General features: G+C 63.8%; 1 protein-coding gene across 3 annotated transcripts in view; it reads left to right on the forward strand.

The window, feature by feature from the left end:
* The window catches only part of GALNT9 (polypeptide N-acetylgalactosaminyltransferase 9), an 86610-nt gene that overhangs the window by 41006 nt on the left and 32472 nt on the right, over window positions 1–13132 (forward strand). For all 3 annotated transcript variants that reach the window (XM_040464183.1, XM_040464184.1, XM_040464185.1), the window contains 4 exons: window positions 369–535; window positions 2107–2281; window positions 6107–6304; window positions 12019–12136. In XM_040464183.1, the coding sequence (XP_040320117.1) occupies window positions 369–535; window positions 2107–2281; window positions 6107–6304; window positions 12019–12136 (658 nt within the window). The remainder of the gene's footprint in view (window positions 1–368; window positions 536–2106; window positions 2282–6106; window positions 6305–12018; window positions 12137–13132) is intronic.

Raw genomic sequence — 13132 nt, forward strand, 5'->3', positions numbered from 1 at the left:
CCCGGGACCCCGCCCCACCTCCGGGACCCCACTCCACCCCAGCCTCCAAGACAAGACACTGGGGAGAACTGTGCGTGCCCCCCTTGTGCTACTCTGTCCTTATGTGTGGCCGAGGCTGTGACCTTCACCCCCTACAAGACTGTCCCTGCAGACCCCTCGTCCGCAGCAACTCAGCGGCCGTTTGCACCCCTGCAGAGCATCACCCCGGTGCAGGGCTGAGGCTCGGAGCTGCACACGCGCCTTCTGATGGACGTCTTCCGGAGGCCGGGCATCCCCGCTTGCGGCCTTGCCCTTGGGTGTGAGATTTAGACCTGGCGAGGTGGGGGCACCCCGCGCTGACCGGTGCCCGTGAACCGTGTCTCCCGCAGGTGCAGACAGGTGACCCACACAGCCGACCTGCCCCAGATCTCTGTGGTCTTCATCTTCGTCAACGAGGCCCTCTCCGTCATCCTGCGCTCCGTGCACAGCGTGGTCAACCGCACGCCCTCGCGGCTCCTCAAGGAGGTCATCCTGGTGGACGACAACAGTGACAGCGGTGAGTGGGGCCTGCGAGGCTCGCCGATGGCCTGCAGGAGCTCGGGCCGCGCTCCCGGGAGGCGCCAGGCCAGCGTCCTGCCCACCGCCCCCTCTCCGGGCTCCGCGGGCCCCTTCACGCGACCCTCCCACCTGTGCCTGTTCTTCACGTGGCCTCCGTGCTGGGGGCCTCTTCCTCTTCGGAGGACACCTGTCCTTGCGTTAGGGCCACCCCAAATCCAGGAGGGTTTCATCTCAGGATCCACAGAGACCGTCTTTCCAAATAAGGTCCCGTTCCAGGTTCTGGGTGGACTCGAACTCAGGGCTCTGTTCGTTCCCCGCAGACGTCGTCCAGAAAAGCCCAACAGGCTGAGTTCACCTGTCACTCCTCGTGCGTGCAGGGCCCTGTGCTCCAGCGAGGGTCTGTGGGAAGAAGCAGGGCTGGGGCTCATGGGCGGGGCCCCCGTCCACCTCCCACACCCGCCAGGCACTGGTCCCCGGGCGGGAGCAGAGCGAGAAGCCTGAGCCTGCCACGGGCAGCCCCCAGACTGAGGTCCCCGTGGGCGCATCATGGTGGCCTCTCCTCTGTGCTGTGGAGGGGACGCTTGGGGGATGCCTCCAGAGCCCGCCAAGGGCAGGATGGGGTGGGAAGGACCGGCTGTCCTCCCTGGGGGGTCCCGTAGGGTCGGTGACACGGGGGACAGGTGTCTTCGGGGCCCAGGCGTGGGGGGTGGCCCCTGCCCAGCCGCAGCCAACCTTCTCTTCCCCTAGAGGCCCTAACCTGCTGCAGGTTGTTACCTTTGGGAGTTTCCTCAAGTCGATTCCTGTTTTTTGTCCGCGCCTTCATCAATTTTTTAATAATGTATCGATCTGAAGCTCTCATAGCATAAAATTAACCGTCTAAACAGCAAGTGTGCAGCTCAGGGGCAGGAAGCACACCCACACTGTTGTGCAGCCTTCCCCACCATCTGTCTCCAGAACGTTCCGTCTCCCACCCTGGAGCCCTGTCCCCACCGAACACTCACCCCCTCCACTCCCCCCACCCCTGGCACCCCCACCCCACCCTCTGCCTCTATGAATGTGGCGACCCTGGAGGCCTTGGAGAAGTGGGGTCACGCAGTGTTTGTCCGTTTCTGTCTGGCTTATTTCACTGAGTGTCATGTCCTTGGGGGTTCATGCGTGTCGTGGCAGGGGTCAGGATTTCTCTCTGGCTGCGGCTGAATATTCCACGGTGTGGGTGACCACACCGTGATCCCCCATCCATCCATCTGTGGACTTCCTCCCTCTCACAGCTGAGTGAATCGGTCCTGTTTCCTCCCGTCCCGGTGACACACGCCTCTGTCTAGTCAGTCCCGTTTCGCCGTCTTCTGTTTATTGTCCCCCTGCTGGAGTGCCAGCCACATGGGTTGGGGTCTCGCGGCTCTGCGGTCTCCCCAGCCCCTTGAGTCACAACCCGCTACGGCAGGCCTTCTTCGATGGCAGCGAACCACGGGCCCGGGGCTCGCAGCAGCCCAGCCTGCCCCCGCCGACCCGGGGCGATCTCAGACCCCTCCCGAGGTGTGGGTGCGATGAGGCGTCTCTGTGTCCCTGCAGTGGAGCTCAAGACCAGTCTGGACCAGTATGTCAACAGGAGGTACCCGGGCCTGGTGAAGATCGTTCGCAACAGCCGGCGGGAAGGCTTGATCCGGGCACGGCTGCAGGGCTGGAAGGCGGCCACGGCCCCCGTGGTCGGCTTCTTCGACGCCCACGTGGAGTTCGGCACGGGCTGGTGAGGGCAGGGCGCAGGGGGGCGCTGGCTATAGGGACTCCCTTCAGGAGCCCGGGAGGATGAGCCTGGGGGCCCCCAGCATCCGGATGCGGCCCAGGGGATCTGTGGGGCGCACGGCTCGGGACGCTTGCACGTGAGGACCGTCGCGTGCCCTCACCTCGCTCCCAAAGGGACTGGGACTGGCCAGCAGGGTGGCATAGCACGAGCACGCCGGTGTGGGCTCGGATCCGGGAGCACACACGGCTTTGGGGCACTTGCTGTGGGCACGTGCTGTCCAAGGCTAGCTGCCCAAGGCACCGGGCGCGAGTTGGGAGCAGTTTCTCATCCCCCGTGGGACCCTCTCGTCACCATGCAGGGGGTGAAATGGGCCTCTAACCCAGACACCTGCAGGGGACTCGGCCAGGGAGGGACTTAGACGTGTGACCTCCACCCCGCACCCCGGCGGGACGGCCCGGCTCTGGCCCTGGGCCTGTGCTTGCCCTGCAGGCCTGATGCTCAGCGTGGCCTCCGGGCCAGCTGCACGAAGTGCAGGTCTGCGTGGCCTAGGGTGTTCGGGTGCGACCCAGGGGTCCCCGGGCGAGCCGGGCGTGGAGCCTGGGCCCCCTGACACCTTCTCCATCTCTGAGGCGGCCACCGATGCCTTAGGAATGGCGTCAGTTGTCCCGCGAATTATCCACAGCCAGGAGGGAGCCGGGGGTGGCCCAGACCTCGCCGACTCGAGGCAGGTGGTGCACCAACGTCCTCACAGTGGGTGTCTTGGCCGAGCAGCAGGAAGTGCTTGAGAGTTTTCTGGAAAGTGCCGGCTGTTAACTTCTCATCTGGCGGCTGGGCCCTGTGCAGATGAGCGAGGACCTTATGGTAGCTGGGAGAGGGGGAATGTTCTAGGTCAGGGAACAAGAGTCAGGGTCAGAAGTGAGGCTTGCCAACACGGCGTGGGCGGGGCGGGGGCAGGGGAGGCGTGCCTGTCTCCTGGTCCTCAAGCCGGGAGCCGGGAGCACGGCCGGGGTGCGGGGATTGTTGCCCGGACTGCAGAAGCCGCTGCGGGCAATGGACTCCAGACCCTCCGGAGCAGATGGGTGCTTGCCTGGGAGGCGAGGGGACGCTCTAGACAACGGAGCGTGTGTGTCGGGAGTGGCCCACAGGCAGAGGGAGGGCCGACCCCAAGTGTCAGTGTCCTGGGGCTGCCGAACAGTGACCGCAACCCCCCAGGCAGCTCAAACAGCAGACACGACTCCAAATCCTGGGACACAAGGTGTCTCACTGCCAGGAGGCACCCGGGGAGGGTCCCGCCTCGTCCTCTGGCCTCTTCTGTCCTCACACCTAGCATGTGTCTCTATTCTGTCTCACAGGCGGGCCCCTGTCGTTGGATTTAGGGCTACCCTTGTCATGCAGGATGCTCTGCTCTCAAGACCCTTAGGTTAAACCGTAGCGGGTGGGTCCTTCAGTGAGCCCGGGGGGGGGGGGGGGGGGAGGGGGGGGGCTGAGCCGCAGGGAAAATTCCCCCCAGGGTGGCCAGCGTGCCCATTTCAATAAAAAGTAAAACTCAGGATTCTTTTTTAAGTTTATTTTATTTATTTATTTTGTGTGTGAGAGAGAGAGAGAGAGACAGAGCACGCACGTGAGCAGGCGAGGGGCAGAGAGCGAGGGAGAGAGAGAATCCCAAGAAGGCTCTGAGCTCTCAGCACAGAGCCCGACGTGGGGCTCGAGCTCGTGAGCCGTGAGATCATGACCTGGGCCAAAATCAAGAGTCGGACGCTTTGCTGACTGAGCCACCCAGACGCCCCGTAAAACTCACGATTTTTATATCAAACCTCCCAATGCGTATTTTTAAGCTTCGCGAAGCCAACGTAAGACATTCGCCGGGGTCCCACGGGAGGGAGACGGGGGGATGTGCCGACCGAAGACGGCGGGGTGGATGAAGTCCTGAGCCTGTGCGGTTCAGCTGCACGAGCCCTGCTGTGCGTGCTCCCCGGGGCCCCAGCTGTCTGGGAGAGCCTCGCGCCCCGGGGTCTCCGAGCTTGTGCTTTCCTGCCAGCAGCAGCCGGCTCCAGCAGGGGCTCGGCGTCCCGCGGGCCGTGGAACCTTCTTCCTTCCCCTCTCCGGGAGCATCCCAGCTGCCCCAGGACCGCGCGTGTGTGGCAAGGGTTGGTTCTGACCCTGCGCGCGTTTCACGGAGACGTAAGTCGCTTCTGCTGGACTTAGCCTCCTGGCCCCGCGTCCCTCTGCTCTCCCACCCTCGTGAGACAGCCCTCCTCCCACCACGCGTAATCACCTTCTGCCGTTAATTACGGATTATCGTCCCCCCCCCCCCCGACCGAGGCCCGCTCCCCAGTGCTGTGTGGGTTGTGCACTGCACAGCCGTCCTCGGTGGCCATTCCCCCCTCCGCTACATCGCAGGCTCCCCCAAGGAGCCATTTGGGAGAGCCAGGAGCTGTCGCATCAGACGCGACTTTAAACCAGCGTGACTTTAATTTCCACAACCCAAAACCCAGCTATCCATCTGCAAATAGTCCCCCCCCCCCGCCCGCCCTCCCCGCCGCGGTCGCCTCCACACAGATCCTGCCTTGTTAGCAGACGTGACATTTGCAGAGGGCTTTGCTTCTCTGGGGCACTTCGCTGACACTAATCAGTTAGTCCTCCTCGCAAAGCCGAAAGGCAGCCGAATACCCGGCTCTTGATCAGAAGGGTGGGAGGAAGGCCACACGGCACCTGTCACCGGGCGGGACCAGACGACTCACCCCGGGGCCCTCCTGTCCCACCCGACGGCGCCAGCCCCGGCCCCCCAGCAGCAGGCGGCCCACGACCACAGCTGGACTCCGGCCCAGAGGCTGGGCTCTGGTGGCGTCTCATCCTCGCAGGGACGGGCCACCTCCGCGGGGGAAGCCTGCTCCCGCGGGGATCCCTGCAGAGTCTGCTGCCCAGAGAGGTCGCCCGAGCGCCCCCGGTGCCCCGTCTCTGGGTTCGCCACATAAGCTGCCCCCACTTCTCCAGTCCAGCCACCCGCCTGCTCCCCAGGCGCACGTCCCAGGGCTCCCGTGCTGGCTGTGCCCCCGCCCATCCCCCTGGCACCCACCGGCCGCCCACCTCCTTCTGGTCATTGCCCAGGGCAGCCTACGCAGACGCCTATTTAAAACTGCGACTCCAAGTTACCCTTGCCTTGCTGTCCTTCCCACGCGATACCTGTCACCTTCTAACATACGTTAACTTCTATGTTGATGCTTGGCCCCCGACCCCGTCGGGGCTGCCCCATGCTGTTGTGTGGGTTGTGCACTGCATTAAAGCACCCGGTAACCTCTCTGGTCCCCTCCAACATAAGTTCCCCGAGGCGTGGATTGATTTTTAAGCCTATGAATGTATTCTGTTGTTAGAACAGGGTACGGCCCTTACTCGGTCCTGCAGTTCATGTTTGTGAGCAAATGTATCTTCCACAAGAGCAGGGAAGGAGGGCGGGGAGTGGGGTTCTGTGGAGGGAGTGGCTGAGCTTCAAGGCTGGCCGGTGGCCGGCCCCAGCCGACCTGCAGGGGCTCTGGAGCCAGGCCTGCCCTTCAGGGGGGTCGCATCCCGGGCCCAAGTGGTTTTTATGTCCTTGGTGTCAGTCCTTGGCTGTGGGCAGCCCGGGAAGGGGAGGGCAGGGCCCCCGGCGGGGCACGTCCGCGGCCCCACCACCCCCAGTCTTGTGGTGGGGAATCCGTGGCACCTGCACTCCGTGGGCCGGCGGTCACCTGATGTCACCCTGCCTGTGGGCGCCGGGCCCCTCGTTGGGGCACAGGGTGGGGGTCCCCGCCCCCACGCCCCTCCTCACAGGCGCGTGGCTCCCCCCCCCAGGGCCGAGCCCGCGCTCACGCGGATCCAGGAGGACCGCCGGCGCATCGTCCTGCCCGCCATCGACAACATCAAGTACGACACGTTCGAGGTACAGCAGTATGCCAGCGCGGCCCACGGCTACACCTGGGGCCTCTGGTGCATGTACATCATCCCCCCCCAGGACTGGCTGGACCGCGGCGACGAGGCGGCGCCCATCAGGTGAGCCGGGGCCGGGATGCGGTGGGTGCGGGGGCTGCCGGGGGCAGGTGCTCTGGGCGGGACTCGGGGGCCTGGGGGCTGACCCCCCGCATGTGGCCTGAGTGGCGACCGGGTCAGGTGGGGGCAGAAAGGAGGGAGACCGAGCAGACGAGCAGAGAGGAGGAGCCCGTGGGGGAGAAGCGGACACGGACAGGGGACGGGGCACCAGGGACCGAGAAGCCTGGAGGGGGACAGGAGGAGCCGGGCAGCGTGGCTGCGCAGAAGTCACCGGTTTCTGCAGACAGGGCTTCAGACGGAGAGCCCACGGTTGTCCTCAAATGCGTGCACGTAGTATTCAGGTCGGCTCCCAGATGTGAAGGCGGAGAGATTTTTGCACGAGATACACAAATCCAGCACCTTTGGGCAGGGGGCAGGCTCACACTCTCGCGAGGCGACCATTGGCCGCGGCCGGGATGGGGCCCCGTGTAGACAGGCGTGGGCCTCCAGAGGCCCCAGTCCCTCGCTCCCCATCACCCCTAGGCCCTCCGCCACCTGCTCGCGCTGGCTCATGTTTGCAGCATCAGCCGCGGGGTGCTGAGCCCCTGGGAATCTGCGCTCCGTGACCAGGTCCTGGGGACGCAGCCGTGGGGCCTGTTTCCTGGGACGAGTGTCCATCTCAGGACCCGCTGACCCCCCGGAGCCTCTGCAGACCTCCCACGGGGGTCTGAGGTTTCAGGGGCTGGGAACCGTCCCTCTTCCTGTCTGTCCAAGCTGGTGCGTCCCTGCCGAAATCCTGCTGAAACGGGTCACTGTGCGTGGAAGTGGCCGAGACCACGTGTCCTTGTGCCTTCGGAAGCTCTGTCTCCCTCGGGAGGGTCTTGTGGGGGCTTCCGGGCCCCCACCCCCTGCTGGCGAAGAGCCACAGGCGCTAAGTCAGGCCCCCGCGCGGCCTGGACGTCCAGCAGTGAAGTCAGCGGACACCAGGGATGGACAGCTCAGCCCGAGCCCCGACCTCCCTGACTTGCCGCCAGCACGGAGGGGCGCCCCGCCCCGTACAAGGGGTCCCCGGATGCGGAGCAGCAGTCCCCACGGCTGCTTCTCAGAGACAGGCCCTCGACGCTCCTGGGAGCTGGAAGGAGCAGGAGCCGGGGCTCTGGAGCCTTTGCCGTCAAAACCGGGCCCAGGGCCATCTGCGTCCAGAAGCCGACCGACCGGCCGGGAGCCAGGAAGAGCGGATTGAAAGTTACTTTTCTTCATTCACAGCACACTAGGCGTTCCCCGGCTAGGAGCAGAAGAGGGGCCTAGCATTTCGCATTTCGGGACTCAGAGACCCCAAGGTCTGGCAGCCCCTGGACCCCCTGGGCTGCCCAGAAGCGGGATTTTCTGGCCAGACGGTGTCTTGTCGAACTTGGCTCCTGCCTAGCATCACCTGAGAGCTTTGGACGCCCGAGGTCAAACTCCAGGTGGAGCTTTAAACAGATTCTCCACAAGTGGAGGCGGGTGTGGCCAGCATGCTCACCCCGTCGGGGGGTCAGGAGGGAAGCCGAGGAACCGGAGTGAGAAGAGGCGCCAGCTGGGCGCGGGGGAGGGCGCGGGGCCCGCGGGACACCCATGCGAGGCTGCAGGCAGAGCGCGTTGGCCAAAGCTCGGAAGGCCGTCGGCGGTTTTCCACAAAGGTAGAAAGCACGCACGTCTCGCCGTCCGCCGGGAAGGAACCAGAGCCCGTGTCCACGCAGAGACTCTCGCGGACGCATACAGCCGCCCCATCGTTCTCAGGGACGGAAACGCCCCAGGTGTCATCAGGTGTCACAGGTAAACCCGCTGGCATCTGCCCAGCTGCCGGAACGTGTCCCGGAGTGAACGGGACAAGCTGTCCTACGAGTGACGGCACCGTGGGACTTCAGGCCCCTGGGCGGGGCCAGAGACGCTGGACACGGAAGCGGCCACGCTGTGTGACGCGGCTCACAGGACCGTCCAGGGAGGCGCCGTCAGGAGAGGAGAGATGACCGGCTTCCCGGGGGTGCTGGACAGCGGCCCTGAACTGGGGACTCGGGGTGATGTTCTCTGGAGGTCAGGGGCCAGGGCCTTTGGCTCAGGCCGGTGACGGAGGGTTGGGCGGGTCCCCCGGGTTCTGGAACGACTGGCCTCACGCACTGGAGTACAGATTCACGGAAGGAGGGCGCACGCGGACACGGAACCTCGTGGCCCGCAGGCGCGGAGTGCAGGCGAGCAGCCTCGAGGTCCTTCGTGCCTCGTCCCGGTCCCCACCGGGAGGACGCCCTCGGGCCCTCCCGCTTGGCAGGCCCTCCGGGGGAAGCGCGCACGGCCGGCTGCCTGCGGGAGGCGCTCCTCGCCGCGGACCGGACCGGAGAGCTGGCTTCCACGGGCCTGGCGGCCGGTCCGGGCTGGTCTGTCGCCTCCCGCGTCCTGGCCAGAAGAGCCACTGCCCCTCCGAAGCACACAGCTCGCACGTCCACGTCGAAAGCCGTGCCGGGAATTTACTCCGCGCCCGAGGGGCTGGTGTTGGAGGGTTTACTTTAGGAATTTTCTTGCCGCTCCTCACCCTCGAAGCTCGAGGGAGAGAGAAGAAGGGATGGAAATTGTAAGGCTTGGGTTTCTGGGGGAGACTTGTGCACACGCCCCGGTGCTGGAGCCCGCCCGCGTCCCAGGCCCTGAGCCCCTGCGCTCCTGCACCCCTGCACGGGGCGGGGCCTCCCATCCCCAGGACCCGTCCAGAGTCCCACCCGTGTGTCTGGGGGACGGCGAGGGCCCTGCGGGTGTCGGCTGGCTTCCAGCTCGTGGAGGGAGCTTAGGGCGGGGCTGGGGGGGGCCACTCGTAGCCCCCTGCCCCTCCCACAGTCAGGGGTGCGGCGGCAAGGGCCCGAATCCCTCACACACACACAAGCATAGTCTCACACACACTTACACACACACACACACACACCAGCACACAGGTATGCGCTCCCGGCTGCACACACACATACCTGCACGCACACAGTATACACACACCTGCACAGGACACACACACACATACCCCCTCCGTGCATGCACACCCCGACATGCACACGCAGCTGCACACACACCGGCACACACATCCATATGCACACACACCTGTGCACACAAAACCACGCAGCCACGGGAGTGTACAGATGCTTGCACACTCACACGCACACCTGTGCACACATTCTCACTGGCACGAGTGCCCATAGACGCACACATGCGTAAGTGTGCAGACACACACAGATGCACGTCACCGCACACGTGTGGTCGCTTCTCTAGCTACACGGGAGGAACGGTAGCCGTTCCCTGTCTGACTTTTCTGCTGGTCTCCGGAGAGGAGCTTCCGGGGTGCTGGGTGCTCCCCACGGCCACAGGCTCGGTCACTGGGTCCCATCCCGTCCCCCGAGCCCACTCCAGCCCCCAGGCTGACGGCCTCCAGGCCGAGCTCCTTTCTGCCGCGACACGGCTTCGTGCGGATCGGGTTCCGCAGGGGCGCGGGCAGAGAGGCTGAGCACGGGGCAGTGGGCAGCGGGCCTGAGGCCACACGGCCGGCGGCTCCGAGCCGGGCTGGGCGCTCGCTGCACACTCCTGTGCCATCCCCGCTGCCCCCCACCGCCTCTCGGAGCGCGTGGGCATCTCTGGCGCTCTAGCCGTTGCCTCAGACTCTTCCGAGAGCGCCGATTCAGGGCACAGCGTCCAGTGTCCCCACAGACCGCCCAGCGTCACGTTGCCTGCCCTCAGTGGCAGATGCGTGCACAGTGGCTCCCCGCGCGCCCGCTGCCCAGTCGCAGCCCGTGGCGCACTTCCCAGGTGCCCGTGCTCGCTCGGCGAGCGTGTGCCCGGCGCGACGGGTGCTCGTTGCCTGGCCGAGCCCGTGAGCAGGTGCTTTTCAAGGTGCCGGGGCACGCTGGCTCGCCTTGACCCTTGTCGGTCTCCTGGAGGCCAGAGGGCGCATTGGGATCCCCATTGTATCAGCCCCCCCCCCTTGTCTGGGGCTCCAGAGTTTCACGGCTCAGGGGCGTGGATGTCCGTGTGTGTCCGTGTGTCTGCTGCAGACGTGTGCACCTGTATGTCTGTTACCTCTCCCGGGGGAGTCCCTGGGCACGACCGCGTGCGCCACAGGACGACCCCGATGCGAGGATGCCCCACGACGTCCCCCGAAACCCGGGAGCCCCTCAGCCGGAACATCCTGAGCCTTGCCACGTTCCGTAATCACAGCAGAATCTCGCGCGCGGGTAAACCCCACGCCCACGGATTCTGCTCCCGTCACCTTGTGAGTCTATCTTAAGTCTATTTTGGAACTCTGAGCAAGGATAACAAATCGTTGCCGGCTATAATAGACTTGGCAGGGAATTTGGCGCTTTGATTCACCAGAGAGCGCCCTGAGCTTTTCCACGGCTGTTGAGAAACCGGGAGAAATGACTCTGCACATCGGTGAGCGCAGCCCGTCACACGCTTGCTATTAAAAGCCAAAGGCGGCATTAAAATTTCGTTGCCGTTAGATTTGTGACCAAAATCTAACGACAGGACAAATTGAATGTTTGCATAAATCAAAGGACAATCGTTTCTTTAATGCCCCTGTTATTCTGGGACGACTGACGGGCATTGGCTCCGGGCTTCCCAGTCACTGAGCAGAAGTGCTTCTTTTAAATTCTGACCGAGACCAAGTTTTGGTGTTGTTTTTGCCGAAGAGGGATGTGCTCCTGCAGGAACAGCAGGGACGGGGCGGCCCCACCCCGGCTCCAGAGCAGCCTGGGGCCCTTCGAGGACAACCGGAACCCTTTGCTGGCTCCGCTTAGGGCTCAGAAGGCTCCAGTCGCTCAGCCTGCAAGCAGACCGTGCTTGTCTTTGTCTGAGACCAAATCCCTCATCAGAAGCTTAAAAGGTCTTGGTTTCTAACAGCATCTGGACCTGCTTCTTGTTACAGATACGTTTTCTGTTTCTCTTTCTATCCTCTCCACCTAGAACACACACACTGGGTCCTAAGTTCACGACTGAACGAAGGAATGAATGGTGCGTGCGTGAAGAACCGAACGTGTGATACTGTCCACAGTGACGCTGTCCTCTTACTCGCCACGGCTTTGTGTCATTGTGACCTGTGAGGCCACTTCCCAGGGACCCACTGTTGTGGGTAGAAAAAATACAGCTAGCACATAGACGCATGATTTCACAGACACAGTTTCTTAAGACGAGGCAACGTTTACTGACGTTTTTTTGAACGTGTAGGTGTAAGTAATTACAGAAATAATGGAACAGATGGCAGTCTGTGGCCTACAGCTGCACAGGTTGCGCACTCTACAACTTCAAGGTATGTCATTTAGAGAGAGTCTGATATCAGTGAGGGTCCATCGAGTGGAGCAGTGCACAACCTAGGCAACTGCCTGTTGCAGCCCCGACTCCTAGTGTACAGGTAGGACAACATGATGAAGGAGACAGGCAAGTGACTCAAGCCTGGGGACGTTTAGGTGACCAGACAACTCACTGAGAAAACTGGTTTCTTTAAAATTTCCTGCACTAACTTGCCTGAGGTGACTGCTGGTTTCTGTCACCCGTTGATGTTCTTCAATTAGCGTTTGGATTTGGTCTGTGCCGGGCGCTTCACTAGGCTCTGAAGGATGCAAAGACAACCCCGTGGGGGGCCTGCCCGTGTCCTGGGCCCTCCTGGCTGCCGGCAGCCAGGGGCTCAGGATTACGCACCTGTGACCTGCTCACGTGCCGTCTGTGCTCCCCACCAGGACCCCCGCCATGATTGGCTGCTCGTTCGTGGTGGACCGGGAGTACTTTGGGGACATCGGCCTGCTGGACCCGGGCATGGAGGTGTATGGTGGAGAGAACATCGAGCTGGGCATGAGGGTAGGTGTGCGGGGCTGCCCTGGGAACGGGGGTGCAGGGCTGCTGGCGGTGGGGCTGGCCGGGCTGCGCGCTGCTGGTTACGGGTCCGTGGGACGTAAGGCCCCGAACCGGGAGTCGTCGCGAGAACCCACGGTGGCGCGGGACTGAGGAATGGGGCGCCCGTCGAACGCGACAGCAAAGGACGGTATTTCATGTTGGTTTCGTTTGCCGAGTCACTTGTTGCCGCTGAACGTGCAGCACTGACGCGCGCTAGGAAACGTCAGAAGCTGGTCCTTCGGCACAGGGACCCGAGTGTCCGCGACGGGACACCCGCCCCCGAGCTGTCCTGCGTGCCCTGCACACGGTTCTGTGCTTGTCTTGGTTGGATGTGGGAGGCAGGGGTGCAGATGCGGGTCGTGGGCACCTGAGGCCACCATGGCTGTTCCCAGTGGGCGTGGAGGCAGTTTGTGCAAAGGCCCTGCGGACTGGGGAGGACATGGGGCTGCACGGGCAGGGGAGCCCCCGAGGGAGGCCCCGAGCTGCCCTGGGGAGTGACTGAGATCCGTGAGGCTTGGCCCCCGGCCCTGCCACCCTCTTCCCCGCACCCCAGTGGCCCCTCTGCTTTCAAACTTCCTTGTCTGGCAGCTTAGAGAACTGATGGAAAGTTCTGGAAGAATCTTGGTTGCAGGTCAGGGACTCTGGGGTAGCAGAGCTCATTCATTCCCTCCTGGATGCCCAAAGCTGAGGGCCGACCTAGCCTCGGTGGGAGGGCGCTTCGTCGTCCAGTGCTTTGGGGAATATCGGTGGCTGGGGCACACGTCCCCTTGGGGACGGCACCCTGGGCGGGACGTGGAAGGGTGTGAACGGCCAGAAGCAGAACACGGCGCATCTGAGCAGGCGGCTTTGGAGATCGCGTGTGCTCAGACAGCAAGTTCCCAGCCAGAGACCCTGCCAGCCCCTTCCCCAGAGCCCGAGTTTCCTGCAGGGAGCTGGGCCTCATTTACCGTGCGCTGTGAG

This window comes from Herpailurus yagouaroundi, unplaced genomic scaffold, assembly GCF_014898765.1.
Source record: "Herpailurus yagouaroundi ecotype Mexico unplaced genomic scaffold, PumYag 437, whole genome shotgun sequence".
In the NCBI taxonomy this organism is placed as follows: Eukaryota; Metazoa; Chordata; class Mammalia; order Carnivora; family Felidae; genus Herpailurus; species Herpailurus yagouaroundi.